This window comes from Anguilla rostrata, chromosome 6, assembly GCF_018555375.3.
Source record: "Anguilla rostrata isolate EN2019 chromosome 6, ASM1855537v3, whole genome shotgun sequence".
NCBI lineage: Eukaryota > Metazoa > Chordata > Actinopteri > Anguilliformes > Anguillidae > Anguilla > Anguilla rostrata.
This window is the reverse complement of record NC_057938.1, coordinates 40,119,917-40,133,834: the sequence shown is the minus strand read 5'-3', so window position 1 is coordinate 40,133,834 and position 13,918 is coordinate 40,119,917. Positions and strand designations below refer to the sequence as shown.

At 50.9% G+C, this 13,918-nt stretch overlaps 1 protein-coding gene across 3 annotated transcripts in view; it reads left to right on the top strand.

The window, feature by feature from the left end:
* The window catches only part of ino80 (INO80 complex ATPase subunit), a 36,380-nt gene that overhangs the window by 8,367 nt on the left and 14,095 nt on the right, over positions 1-13,918 (top strand). For all 3 annotated transcript variants that reach the window (XM_064339615.1, XM_064339613.1, XM_064339614.1), the window contains 21 exons: positions 458-610; positions 734-854; positions 951-1,153; positions 1,281-1,334; positions 1,509-1,712; positions 2,174-2,369; positions 4,185-4,252; positions 5,616-5,825; positions 6,048-6,128; positions 6,916-7,011; positions 7,779-7,838; positions 7,984-8,211; positions 8,481-8,598; positions 8,844-8,929; positions 9,155-9,322; positions 9,744-9,877; positions 10,362-10,429; positions 10,651-10,744; positions 10,854-11,037; positions 11,136-11,276; positions 12,985-13,210. In XM_064339615.1, the coding sequence (XP_064195685.1) occupies positions 458-610; positions 734-854; positions 951-1,153; positions 1,281-1,334; positions 1,509-1,712; positions 2,174-2,369; positions 4,185-4,252; positions 5,616-5,825; positions 6,048-6,128; positions 6,916-7,011; positions 7,779-7,838; positions 7,984-8,211; positions 8,481-8,598; positions 8,844-8,929; positions 9,155-9,322; positions 9,744-9,877; positions 10,362-10,429; positions 10,651-10,744; positions 10,854-11,037; positions 11,136-11,276; positions 12,985-13,210 (2,893 nt within the window). The remainder of the gene's footprint in view (positions 1-457; positions 611-733; positions 855-950; positions 1,154-1,280; positions 1,335-1,508; positions 1,713-2,173; positions 2,370-4,184; positions 4,253-5,615; positions 5,826-6,047; positions 6,129-6,915; positions 7,012-7,778; positions 7,839-7,983; positions 8,212-8,480; positions 8,599-8,843; positions 8,930-9,154; positions 9,323-9,743; positions 9,878-10,361; positions 10,430-10,650; positions 10,745-10,853; positions 11,038-11,135; positions 11,277-12,984; positions 13,211-13,918) is intronic.

The following is a 13,918-nucleotide window of genomic DNA, read 5'->3' as shown; positions in this document are numbered from 1 at the left end:
GTAGTGTGGTTTTACTGAATGAGCCCAGGAGTAGTGTGGTTTTACTGAATGAAGCCAGGAGTAGTGTGGTTTTACTGAATGAGGCCAGGAGTAGTGTGGTTTTACTGAATGAGGCCAGGAGTGGTGTGGTTTTACTGAATGAGGCCAGGAGTAGTGTGGTTTACTGAATGAGCCAGGAGTAGTGTGTTTTAATGAGCCCAGGAGTAGTGTGGTTTACTGATGAGCCAGGAGTAGTGTCTTTACTGAATGAGCCAGGGTAGTTCTGAATGAGCAGGAGTGGATGTGGTTTACTGATGAGCCAGGAGTAGTGTGTTTTACTGAATGAGCCCAGGAGTAGTGTGGTCTTTACTGAATGAGGCTAGGAGTAGTGTGCTTTTACTGAATGAGCCCAGGAGTAGTGTGGTTTTACCGAATGAGGCCAGGAGTAGTGTGGCTGATGAGGTCTTGCTGTGTCCAGGGGATCCTGCTGAGTGACAACACCACCGACTCGGACTCGGACACGGATTCGGACGACTCGGACTTCTCCCTCTCCCGGGAGGAGCTGCAGGACATGCTGCGGTTGCACAAGTTCACCAAGCTACACCAGAGCCGGTTCCACGCAGACCGGGAGGTGGGTCCCGCGCTACACGTCCCGCCCACGCCAACGCCCCGCCCTCTGACCCAGGCCCCGTGCCACACGCTCGCCGCGGTTACAGCGGGAGTTAAGTTAGCGTTTCCTCGCGTCCCGTTTCAGCTGCAGCAGTACCAGTACTACAGCGTGGGTCTCCTGTCCTCCCACGACCCCTTCTACGAGCAACAGCGCCACCTGCTGGGGCCCCGGAAGAAGAAGATCAAAGAGGAGAAGAAGCTGAAAGGTGAGGCGCCGGTAACCTGGGTAACCCGAGTAACCCGAGTAACCGTCCCGCCTGACCGCGGCTCACTCCTCTCTCCTCTCACCCCCCCCCCCTCAGCCAAACTGAAGAAGGTGAAGAAGAAGAGGAAAAGGGGGGACGATTTCTCTGCCGAGGGGCGCCCCTACCTCACCAAGATCTTCGCCAAGTTCTCCCACGACGCCCCTCTGCCCATGTCCAAGAAGAAGCACCTGACCGTCGAGCAGCTGAACGCCCGCAGGCGAAAGGTCTGGCACACCATTGCCAAAAAGGAAAACCCCAAGGTATGCTGGGTAATGTCTGGGACTGATCTGATGCATTAGATCAGCGGAACGGATGCGGGTGCATTTAGTCTGGCATGTTCAGTTCCTGCGTTTTTAACTGATAGAGAATATTTCCTTGTCTTCCCAGGCTTTCAAGCAGAAAGCTTCTGCAAAGAACTTTGTTTTAACCAACGCCAAAAAGGTAACTTCGCTTTGTCCACTGTCAACAAGATATCCGTTTAACCACTGTCCAAAGAGACCAATAAAGAAGCTTCGTTTTTAATGACCTTCTATTGTTTACTATGAGTAGTTGTACTACAGCGAAGTGCGTGTGTGTGTGCGTGTGTGTTTGCGCGGGCGCGCGTGTGTGTTGCAGCTGGCGCACCAGTGCATGCGGGAGGTGCGGCGGGCGGCCATGCAGGCGCAGAAGAGCTGCAGGGAGACGTTGCCGCGGGCGCGGCGGCTCACCAAGGAGATGCTGCTGTACTGGAAGAAGTACGAGAAGGTGGAGAAGGAGCACCGCAAGCGGGCCGAGAAGGAGGCGCTGGAGCAGCGCAAGCTGGACGAGGAGATGAGGGAGGTGCGGCCGCGCCGTCGAACCCCAGACCACCGCATAACGTTTCCGTAACGACCAAGCGCTTTTTATGTATTCACATGGCCGTCAAGGGCCTTTTAAATGTTCACATGACCATTAAGCGCTTTTCATATCCAAACATGGAACTGTGCAAGTAATAAGGAATATGACTGGTGCCTATAAGTTTTGTTTAGTATTACAGTACTGTAACATGTGTTTGGGATGAAGGTGAATAGTGGATTAATTGAGGATAAAATCATAAGGAATGATCATGATGGTAAAGACATATCTTGTCAGAAATATCCAAGCAAATGAGCCTAAAGCTCAGGTTCATGCAGGAAAAGCAAGTGTCAGTTATGAGAGTATATTATTTCAGGAGCTTTGCTCTGTAATGTTCATACGCGGTTGGTTTGTGCTTGGAGCAAAATGGCCCTTCGGTTACAGAATGTGATCCTGTCGCATTCCAGGCCAAAAGACAGCAGAGGAAGCTCAACTTCCTGATCACGCAGACGGAGCTGTACGCCCATTTCATGGGCGGGAAGAACAATGCCGGGGCCGATGGGATGCAGGAGGACATCCTGAGGAAGCTGGAGGACAGCTCTACGCACCGGCAGATTGACATTGGCGGAGGCGTGATGGTCAACGTTGGCCAGGAGGACTACGGTACTTAAACTCTGCCCCCCCCTCATACTCAATAAAAAAGCAGTAAAAAATCAGTATAAATCAGTCCAAACTGCTGTTAACTCACAAGTGCAGCACACAGACCACCAATCATCTCTTAGACCAGCGTGAACCACTGCTGGTTTAGGGTAAAACTAGTAGAGCTGAGTATTGTTTGAAATGTTTTGAAGTACCGGTACTTTCGCATTTTGCATGTTCGCTTTGTGCTGCACGCTTGTTGCATTTTGTGTCGTCATTGCATTATCAGACTTGGAGCAAGGAAGCCAAAGCTAATTGTGCAGTATGGCATGAGAGGCACTGCTGCATTGTGAATTCAGTCCAGGCTACGTGGGCGTCGTCAGGCATGACGTGAAGTGGAGCGCTGGCAACCCCCCTGTAGCCGTGACTGTATTCAGGATACAGCAGTGCCTCTCACGCCATGGCAACACACACGTAAATCCCCGCCCTGCTGTCTTTCCCGCGCTCGTGTGGGTTTTTGGTGATTTTCGGTGATTTTTGGTGGCCTCGTTAAACATCGCGGTGACATGTTTCTGGCCATTGTCCTACCCCACGACTTGAAATGACTTGTGTCGTAGATGAATCCCGTCCTTCCCCCCACGTTCAAAGCGGGGCTGTATATCGAACCGTATTTTATTTGTCAACCCATCTGGTGCAGTCAGGTCCAGAGCTTTCGAAGGCCTGGCGGTTTGCTGGTCATTTTTAGAAATAGCTGCGTGAGATTTAGCTGTATCTTGGCCAGCCCTTGGCACGGCTTTCATTGCTGCAGTGAAGACATTGTCTGAGGTTGTGAATTCATTGTCCCTCATTAGACGCCAGCCGCGGCTCAGTGCTGGGTCGGTGATGCAGTTGTACAAATGAGACCAGCACGTATACCGATGAAGCTACTGAGTGAATGCATTTCTCTTTTTGTCTTGGCGTTTTTTTGTACTGTAGAAGTCCCTCAGCACATCATTAGGGCTCCAAGCCTGTAGAGCTGCAACCTTTTTGTTTTTGTGCTAGTTATTATGACTTTTTTTTCCTTCAGGTTCATCCTCAGCTTTTCCAAATTTTCAAATTTAAAAGGCTATATCTCCTATATCTGTATCTGGAGTTTCTGAGACACAGACATCACGCTTGACATTGCTTTGTTCATTAGAACTGTTGCCTTTCGTTTCATCAGCCAGGATGTTAGCTACGTTATTTTCGTAAGTGATATTTTTCAAATGTGTGCTTTGTAATCTATGCACTTCTATCCATGCGGTAAAGCTGGTACCATGGACCATGCTCACTCGCGCCCTGGTCTCTGCCTTGCCTGTGAAATCAGCCCTGGGTGTTCGGTGAGCTTGTTTGGTGCTGCAGTGAGGGGCAGAACTCCAGTCAGTAATTCCTCCTCAGTCCCTGTAGGGGTCAGTGTTGCTCCAGCTAGGGTCGGAGATTCTCTCTCCTGCACACCGCGCTCCGCTCTGCCCCCCGGTCGTCATCCGGTCGCCGCGGGGATTCTACTCAGCCGTAAATAGCAGCAGCAGCCGCGCGCTACGTCGCGGGTCGTTCGGCGCGGGCGAGGGGCATTATGGGTCTGTCAGCGGGGCTTCTCTCTGTCGTGCTGTCAGACGCACATGCCGCCGGCCCGCCGCGGGAGAAGGGCTAAAGCTCTCCGCTCCGGCGAGTTTGTCTTCTGCTGACCGGCTTCCTTCTCTGGCAGTCCGCCCGCCTGCGGCTTTGGGGGGGGGGAGGGGGTCACCTAACCGTCTGGGGCGCTATTGCTCTGTTGCTTCACGGTAGCGTGACAAAGGTTTTTCTTGTTCTTTTATCTTGCAGACAGCAACTACTACAAGTCTCAGGCCCTGAGGAACGCCAAAGAGGCCTACCAGATCCACCAGGCTAGAGTAAGTGTTCTAACCCAGACTTAGCCCAGCCCTGTACAAGAGTAAGTGCATAACTTCATTTCAATGTGCAGATATGCACCGTAGTAATGTCCAACCTGTATATAGAAACTATAGAAACTTCACTTAGAAGGTCCAGAATGGGCCATTGTGATGTCACACAATGGGAGGGGTCTCGGAGAGCCAATCACCCTTGCCCCCTGTATCCAACAGGAAGTACCGCAGACTGGCAGGAGACGGAAAATGCACCCTTATTGAAAATCTTTAACGCGGGTCGATACTTTAAGCTTGGCTGTGGGTAACTATGCCTGCAGATCGGCCAGCAGGGTTGCTAATTCCGTTATCAAAATAACGAAAAACGACACCGCTCCCGTCTCTCGACCGGAAGGGCGTCAGAGAGACTTGAGTGAAAGCCGACGCCGGTAACTGCATCACCGGGAGGGGGGGCTATCACAAGCTTAACAAAATAAGATCCAATACATTTGTCAGATTACTGAGAAGGGAAACGATTGTAGTAATGACATTACGCAGTCACAAGTGCATTAACAGCGCCGTTCATTGCTTTGCCTGGTTACCGCAATCTCTTTCTCTTTGGATTTAACGGATGCCAGGATCGCGTCGTTCTTGTTCAGTTGCATGAAAAGGGTGTAAATTCTGCATGCATTAATTGGGGATTGTTGTTTAATGCCTCTTTAGCTTCGTGACACATCACAATGAGCTTTAGTCTTTAGTCTAAACTTATTAAGGAGTTTAAAATTGAGTGGATTCTTGTAGAATATAGACCCATCGATCTCCTGGCTTTGGCTTAGGCCTAATTAAAAATTGCTATCTGAAGTCAGCGATTATGCCTTCAGTTTCTTCTACATGGCAGTGAAGCGTTTAAGGTTTTCCTCTGTCTGAGTAAGCTTTCACAATGTGTAAATCGACTCCGCAATTACCCCACACCACTATCTAGACTGACAGGGGATCGATGAGAGGCATTCATGTAGCCACTTCAGACGGCGGTTATGGATCTGAAGGTGGGGGGTGTCAGTTACCCCGCTGCTAAGATCAAGGATCGAGGCTTCTGTTCTACAAGGTGCATTCTTGTTAGATGAACTAACAAGTGCTAATTTTTCACATTTCGCCCACTGCATTATGAGCTCAGCAGTCTCTGGAATTAGCTGCATTTATAGTGCGAAGACACAATGATACTCCCTTAAATCCATTCCTCAGAGACAACGACTAAGCGTGCTGTGGCTAGCTGAATACAGCTGGTGTTGGAGGGAAGATGGAGGAGGAGTCTGAGCAGGGTGGGGTTTTGACTTGACGGAGTGGTGAAGGGGGGCGGAGTCGGGGCCGGAGCTGAGCGCGTGTCTTCCTTCAGACCAGGCTGTTCGACGAGGAGGCCAAGGACAGCCGCTGCGCCTCGCTGCGAGTGGCCAGCGACTCCACCTCGGGCTTCGGCGAGAGCTACAGCCTCTCCAACCCGTCCATCAGCGCCGGCGAGGACATCCCCCAGCCCACCATCTTCAACGGGAAGCTCAAGGGCTACCAGCTCAAGGGCATGAACTGGCTGGCCAACCTGTACGAGCAGGTGAGCTCCGCCCCCTGCCCCACCCACTGCCCTGTCCACCACACCTCCACCTCATACCTGCACTGCTTGCCAGGCCTGGAGGAGTCTGTTTGTTCCTGGATTAGAATTAATTCCTTCTCCTGATTGTCATGCTTTAGCTTGTCATTGGCTGAGCGAGTCCTTCAATGGAAAGCACTCGAGAACGTTGCTCGGTTGTGACCTCACTTCCTGTTGCTTCACCAGGGCATAAATGGCATCCTGGCTGATGAAATGGGCCTGGGAAAGACGGTCCAAAGCATTGCCCTTCTGGCACACCTGGCAGAGGTACGTGGTCACCATGGCAAGGTGATGATGCAGCGAGCTGTGGTTAGAGCTGAGCTCACCATTTCATGGCAGGAAGATCATTGCAACGAGGAATGTAGATTTTGTTACCATTTTTCAAAGGAAAGTATGCAAGTCCTCTTCAAAAGCCAAATCAAATAAAATTACCAGAATTTATACATTACAAAGCTTTTAATGGGTTTTTAATTGTTGTATACTTTGTGCCAGCAAAGCATTTTTCCTGAATTCATTTTCAAATTGATATTTGTTTCTTTCTAGAGTATTTTTTTTCCCTATTTACTGCAATATTTACTAACACGCAAAATGAGAATTGTGGGGTAGTAGACTTAATTCCACTTAAAATGTTTCACTAAGTGCTATTCACAAGGCCTAGTCTACTGTTTAAAAATGTCAAACGTTTTGTGGTTTGTACAGCTGGGTTTTGCACACTGACAGAAATACAGTGCGTCAACGCGCACGTCACAGTGCGTCACTCCGGGTCACAGCAGGGTAGAACGCACGTTCTGGTCTCGTGAGGCCACGGGCCCGCTCCAGCTGCCCCCCCCCCCCCCCTCTCTAAGCGAACGGGGCCTGGAGGTGCATGTGAGGCCAGAGGAAACTGGTGGAGTTTTGCCGGAGCGCGAAGAGCCGCGCGGTGTCAGTCCGCAGGAAGCGCGGCGGGGAGGAAGGCCGGCGCTTCCCGTTTCCTCTCCCCGCCCCCCCCCCCCCGCGGCGGCCGCGCACCTGCCGCCCGATTAATCCTGTCCCGTCCTGTCCTGTCCTTCCGCAGCGGGACAACATCTGGGGCCCCTTCTTAATCATCTCCCCCGCCTCCACGCTCAACAACTGGCACCAGGAGTTCACCCGCTTCGTTCCCAAATTCAAGGTAACCTCGGCGGCTTTTGTGCGCAGAATTTCCCAGCCTGTGGTCGGTTATGGTTCGAGCGGTGAAGCGTTTGAAGAAGCGCCGGGGAAGGTTTTCCGTTGGTAGAAGCTTCCTGGGAAACGCGCGCGTGCTAGCAGCTGTTGGTGGAGCACAAAGGCCTCAGGGCTGTGGCGTTTTGATAAAAGCCGACGGAGTGTAGCACAGTGGGTAAGGAACTGGGCTTGTAACCGAAAGGTCGCAGGTTCGATTCCCGGGTAGGGCACTGCCGTTGTACCCTTGAGCAAGGTACTTAACCAAAATTGCTTCAGTAAAATGCTATGTAAAAAGTTGTGTAAGTCGCTCTGGATAAGAGCGTCTGCTAAATGCCTGTAATGTAATATAATGTAATGAAAATGAGTTTGGCAGATAAATACAGTCGCTCGTAACAGCACAGGTTGGGACGCTAGGCATGAGATTGCTGTCAGTGTTTTATCAAGGGCTCTCATTTACTGCCATTGGATGAGTAGAGATCATCTTACGTGTTCCGATTGGATTATAGTTTTGTTTGTGAGCTTTAGCACCTCTGGAGGAATTCTGTGTTACTGCATCACCTGGGTTTGAATGAATTGTATCAATGCTGTAGACGACACTGGTTTGCTGTGCGCTTATTCTAACTATAAACTTTCTTTTGACAAATATTCTTCATTGACCTGTGACCCCACCCCCTGGGCACGCTGATATTAAATTCTGCGTTGGATGATTTATTCCATTATTATTTTGTCCTTTAGGTGTTGCCATACTGGGGAAACCCACACGACCGCAAGATCATCCGCAAGTTCTGGAGCCAGGTACGGTGATCTGGTGTTCATGGCTTTAACAAGGCCGTGCTCGCCTAGTCCATTTTCCCCCAGCATCTGCTGGTAGATTGACTTTGGGTTGGATTGAATTTCAGTGCTCTAACAGACTCCATTTCCCACGCTCCTCTGCCGGTAGAAAACCCTGTACACTCAGGATGCCCCGTTCCACGTGGTGATCACCAGTTACCAGCTGGTGGTCCAGGACGTGAAGTACTTCCAGCGGGTCAAGTGGCAGTACATGGTGCTGGACGAGGCCCAGGCCCTGAAGAGCAGCACCAGCGTGCGCTGGAAGATCCTGCTGCAGTTCCAGTGCCGGAACCGCCTGCTGCTGACCGGGACGCCCATCCAGAACACCATGGCCGAGGTGAGCGACCGCGCCGCCTTGACCGCAAGCTGACCGGCCCACCTTGACCACAGGCTGACCGGCCCGCTGTGATTGGTGACTGATCTTTGCCCCCTATTGATGTCCACTCTGCAGTTTGAATCATTGTGGACCACAAGGATGAAACATGCATGTTGATTAGTGCAATGGAACGCTATCCATAAAACTATGTAGAAGACTTACGGCTCCTCAGATTAAGATTTGTGGTTTCCATGTGACTCAGTACGGTCCGCCTCGCTGTTTCTCTCCAGCTGTGGGCGCTGTTGCACTTCATCATGCCCACGCTCTTTGACTCCCACGAGGAATTCAACGAGTGGTTCTCCAAAGACATCGAGAGCCACGCGGAGAACAAGTCTGCCATCGACGAGAGTGAGTGTCTCGGTTTGAGCTGGAGTCTGACTGTGTGTGCAGTAACAGCGCCGCGGCTGCCGCCCGAATCTTCTCTTGTAATGAAATTGAATATGCCCTGCCACAAATTTGCTGAATTGTACGGAATTTATCTGTTTATCTCTATGTACCACCTTGTACCGCATAGTGAAAGATAAACTGTAGAAAACCTGTAGATCTGTTGCTAAGCTGCTAAGCTTCATTCTCCTTTCTTTTTTCTTACCCAGACCAGCTCTCTCGCCTGCACATGATACTGAAGCCCTTCATGTTGCGGCGGATTAAGAAAGACGTGGAGAACGAGCTCTCCGACAAGGTACTGGCAGAAACCCTTCACCGTTTCCCACAAAAAAGCAAAAAAAAAATGTAGCATGCTTTTCTCTACGATAAGTGATATCTATCCCGGAAACCTTTTTGTCAGTTTATTAAAAAAACCTCGTTTTAATAAACTGATTTTAAATCGCTCTGTGGTTTCACAACTTTTGGACCAATCCTGAGACCCAACAGCTGTTGATGACACGTGCATCCCCACTCCCTGCAGATCGAGATCCTCACGTACTGCAGCCTGACAGGGCGGCAGAGGCTGCTGTACCAGGCCTTGAAGAATAAGATCTCCATCGAAGACCTGCTGCAGTCCTCCATGGGGTCCACCCAACAGGCTCACAGCACCACCAACAGCCTCATGAACCTTGTCATGCAGTTCCGCAAGGTAGGGCCTCTTCACGTAGCTCCGCAAGATAGGGCCTCCTCATGCAGCTCCCAATGATAGGGCCTCCTCACGCAGCTCAGCAAGATAGGGCCTCCTCATGCAGCTCAGCAAGATAGGGCCTCTTCGCGCAGCTCCGTATGAAAGGGCCTCCTCATGCAGCTTCGCAAGAAAGGGCCTCCTAATGCTGCTCCGCAAAGGAGGGCCTCCTCATGCATTATTCGTCTGAGGAAGACATCCTTTCTGTCAATTGCTCCTGACAGTAATTCCTGACAGATTTAAACATCTTTGATTTCCTAGAACCCCAGTGCATGGACGTCCCTCAAAATACAGCTGATTTCAATAACCACATGACAGCATGGAGCAGCACGGTCTGCGTCTTTGACCTATATCATGTGTCTTCGTCTTTGTCCTTGGATCGTAGGTGTGTAACCACCCGGACCTGTTTGAGCGACAGGAGACCCGCTCGCCGTTCCACATGTCCCTCAGGCCCTACGTCATGTCCAAGTTCCTGTTCCGCCAGGGCCTGCTCTCCGCCTGCAGCCAGTGGCGCACCAGGTCAGGTGGCCGCTTGTACCGCTGTCGCCTCTCAGTCCTCGCCGCGCGGCAGCCATTTTCTCCCAGTCACCCTGCGTGTGTGAACACATGCTAATCCCCTCTTTCTCAGAACCTTTCTTCTGATGGAAATCACATTATTTATTTTCTAAATCTTTCTTTCCTAAATGTTACCCACGTTTAGTCTTACAATTTATATGCTACCCATACAAAATGCACGTCATGATTTTCTGTATGCTCAGGTTGATTTTATTCAAAGACTGTTTTTTTTTTTACTATTTCTATACTTTTTTTAGTTGCTTGGTTTTAAAATGCCGAAATAGCCATTAAAATGGATTAAGATTATTAATTACTAATGGTAATGTGTAACGTCATAGCCACATACCTCTAAGCACCTCTGCCTGAGTTTGGCTTGTGAGAGGATGTGTGCCGTTAGTACAGATAATAACACAGGGAATAATGAAGTTTTGGGTGTTTCTGTTTGCAGACTCCTGCAGGTCCTGCTGTCTCCCTTCTCCCCCCAACACATACAGCAGTCTCTGTTCCACAGGAAAGGTGAGTCTTGCGCACACACACACACACATGCACAAACACGCACACACACACACACACACATACACACATTCACATACACGCACATACACACGCACATACACACATGCACATACACACGCACGCGCACACACACACACATCCGTCACACTCCTGCCCGACCGCTACCTCTCACGGCTGTCCTTCCTGTCTGTCCGTCCTCCGGTCGCCCGTCTGTTCCCCAGGCAACGACGAGGGCAGCTGCTTCTCCTTCCTGCGATTCATCGACGTGTCGCCGGCCGAAATGTCCAACCTGATGCTTCAGGGGACCCTGGTCAGGTGGGTGCAGGGCCCTACACGCGTCTGTCCTTTCTCAGTTTTATCACGTATGACCTCTGACCCCTCTGCCCCTCCCACCTCCCTCTCTCTCTCTCTCTCTCTCTCTCAGGTGGCTAGCCCTTTTCCTGACCCTGAAGTCCTCCTACCGGCTCCACCAGCGCCGCCTGTGGGCCCAGGGCGGAGACGGGGGGGCGGGGCCGGGGCCGTCGCGGTACCTCTCCCGCCGCGACCTGATCCTCTGGCCCGACTCGCCCACCTCCTTCCCCAGCACCCAGCACAGCGCCGTCCTGCAGGTGGGTCCCCCGGCGCGGCTCGGCCCCGCCCTTCAGAAGCCCCGCCCTGACCCCTGACCCCTGACCCCTGACCTCTGACCTCTGACCTCTGGTTTCAGGACCTGGTGTTCGCCCGCCACCGGCCCGGCGTGACGGGCCACGCGGACGTCTACGTGCACCGGAGACGGGCGGCGCCGTCCGGCCCGCTGCCCTGCCAGCCTACGGAGCCCCCCAAATTCCTCTTTGCATCCGTCCCAAGGGTGAGGTCTGGGTGGCTGGATGGGTGGGAACGCAGTACTGTTCTGACAACCCCGTTGTGATATCCCCTAAACTCACACCCTGTCTCTCTTGACCCTTTGGAGAGTCTTTTTTTTTCAGACTACATTTTCAAAATTCTAAGTCGGTAATCTAGAACTCCATAGTTTTCCATTACCAGTAGTGATTGTTATAGCCTCATTAGACTATTCATTACAAATGTGATTAGAATGAACATTCTAATGCTGATGTAACAGCCACTATTGGTAATGGAAAACAATTGAGTTCTAGAACACTGACTGAAAATTTTGGAAAAGTATTCCAAAAAACCAGCTCTCCAAAGGGTTAAATGGCTCCCAAACCAACAGCTGTGACATTCCCGTTATAATGGCTGCCATTTTGGCCTTGCGTTTCCTTGCTGGATTCCTTCACCTATGGTGATTCTAAGGGTGACTGCTCTGTGACCACTAATGGAGCTCAGCCTCTATGGAGTTCAGAAAAAATAATTTAAAAAAATATGAATCCATGCAACAGGATATTAATTATATATGTGAAATTGAGGGATATATAATTTACTTACTAATGAGCCTTAGAGCTCTTTAAATCGTAGCCAGTTTAATGAGGTCCAGACTGTAGACTAGGAGTTTTTAATGAACTCGACTGTCAAACGCTTTTCAGAGAGGTGGCTGCAGAAGGAACTCTTGGTCCAGACAGACTCAGGAGCTGTTTGCTGGGCTGTGCTCGTGGGGGTCGGGGGGGTCGGGGATGGGGGGGGGGGGGGCTCCTGAACTGTGACGTCCTCGTCTGGCGAACGTGCAGCTCAGGAGAGCCCCCTCGCCAGCTCCAGCAGTTTAAACAAACAGCGCACAAAGGCACAAAAAAAACACAAGCCCCCCACCGTCCTCTGTGCTTCTGTTCTCCGTGTTTATGCACCCCCGCTGCTCTCTGGACCCGCCGCCTCTGCGGTCCTCAGGCCGCCCCGTCTTCCAGTAAACACACGTCATCCGAGCCGCCTTTATACAGTGTATGTGACCTATAACTGTGTGCTGCCTCGGTTAAGTACAACTGTCTGCGGACGATAAAGTCATTGGGTTTGACTTGCTTGCTGGGACCTGTGGAACTCCCTCACAAAGTCTCTTCCAGGATTTGTTTTCTGACGATTCCGTTTTGCATCTCAATGCAGTGTGCTGTTCAGTCGTGTCCCAGCAATGCACCAGACCCCCAGTGAGAAATATGCTTCTCCTTCCACCAGTGCTAGCCATCCGCTCTAGTACTACACAACCTGCAGGGATTCTTAAATCTGGCCCTTGAGGCCATTTGCGCTGCTGGTTGTCATTTCTACCTGATAGTTACTTGATCGATTAGCCGCTGATTGGATGGAGGTTTAACTCACCCGGTGTCCCAAGTTTAAGTCAGTCCTGATTAGAGAAGAACGAAAAGCAGCAGTACTGCTACTCTTGAGGGCCTGATTTGAGTTTCCCTGAGGACATGAAATGGTTGTCGGTTTGCGAGCAACTGGCCGCCCTTCCCCCGTGGTGCTACTTGCATAGGTGTTTAAGGTGACCGCGGTAACCGGAACAGCACAACTAGCACAACAATCACACATCGGGGAGATAAAGAAGTCCATTCAAAATAAAATGAACGAATGAGCTAAAAAGCGCATCGGACGCAGTTCCCGGGTTCTGACGGCCCTCCTCTCCGATTGGTCGGCAGGTGACGGGGGTCCCCATGGAGCGCTACTGCGCCGACCGCAGCGCGGAGTACGAGTGGCGGGCGGCCAGGGACGGCGGGAGCGTGGCCGCCAAGCAGTGCTTCCTGTACGGGACCCCCCAGCTGGCCGCCGCCTGGGCCGCGCGCTCCCAGGCCTTCTTCCCAGAAGCCCCCGGGGGAGTGATGGCCATTTACCCCCGACATGGCTGGTCCTTCATCAGGATTCCCGGTATGACCTTTGACCTACTCTGTGTCTGGGGCTGATGGTGGGGTTTTTGTCTGAAAATAACAGTATGACCTAGAGCTAGGTTTGAACAGCTTAACTTAAGACGGTTTGTGACTTTATACTATTTTACATATACCTTAAGTATGTTTATTATAAACCACTGGTTCTTAAAATTTGTAATAACGGGACTAAAATTATAAATGCTGTTTAATATTGAGCCCTAACTTAGAAATTTAGTACTTTTCAGGGACCTGTCAAATAGACATTCTACAGACTCATTCCAGGACCCCCCCATACACTTTGACAGCCTATTTTGGGTCCCGACCCATAGTTTAAGAAACACTGGTGTAAGCCAGTTGAGTGATATAGCAAGCGGTCATCATTCCAGACAGACCGCAGATCGCGGGACAGGAAGTGAGGTAGCCATATCAGGCCCAGGCCATGTGAGAATGTTCTGGGAACTCCACTGAGTGCGAAGGAGCACAAAGAGAGGAAGTTTAGCCTGAAAGCTGCTCATTGTTTCAGAAAGCGCTGGTCTGAGTCAGTGAGCAGAGATGCTGTTTCAGAATTACCCTGTCATTACTGCCTCCGTTTCCCTTTCATTCACACCTGGGGCATGCTGGGAATTAAGTGATGCAATCTTGGGCTCCTCCTTATACTATTATACTATTTTCACTAAAGATCTTACAGCCCAACCTTATATTATTCTCA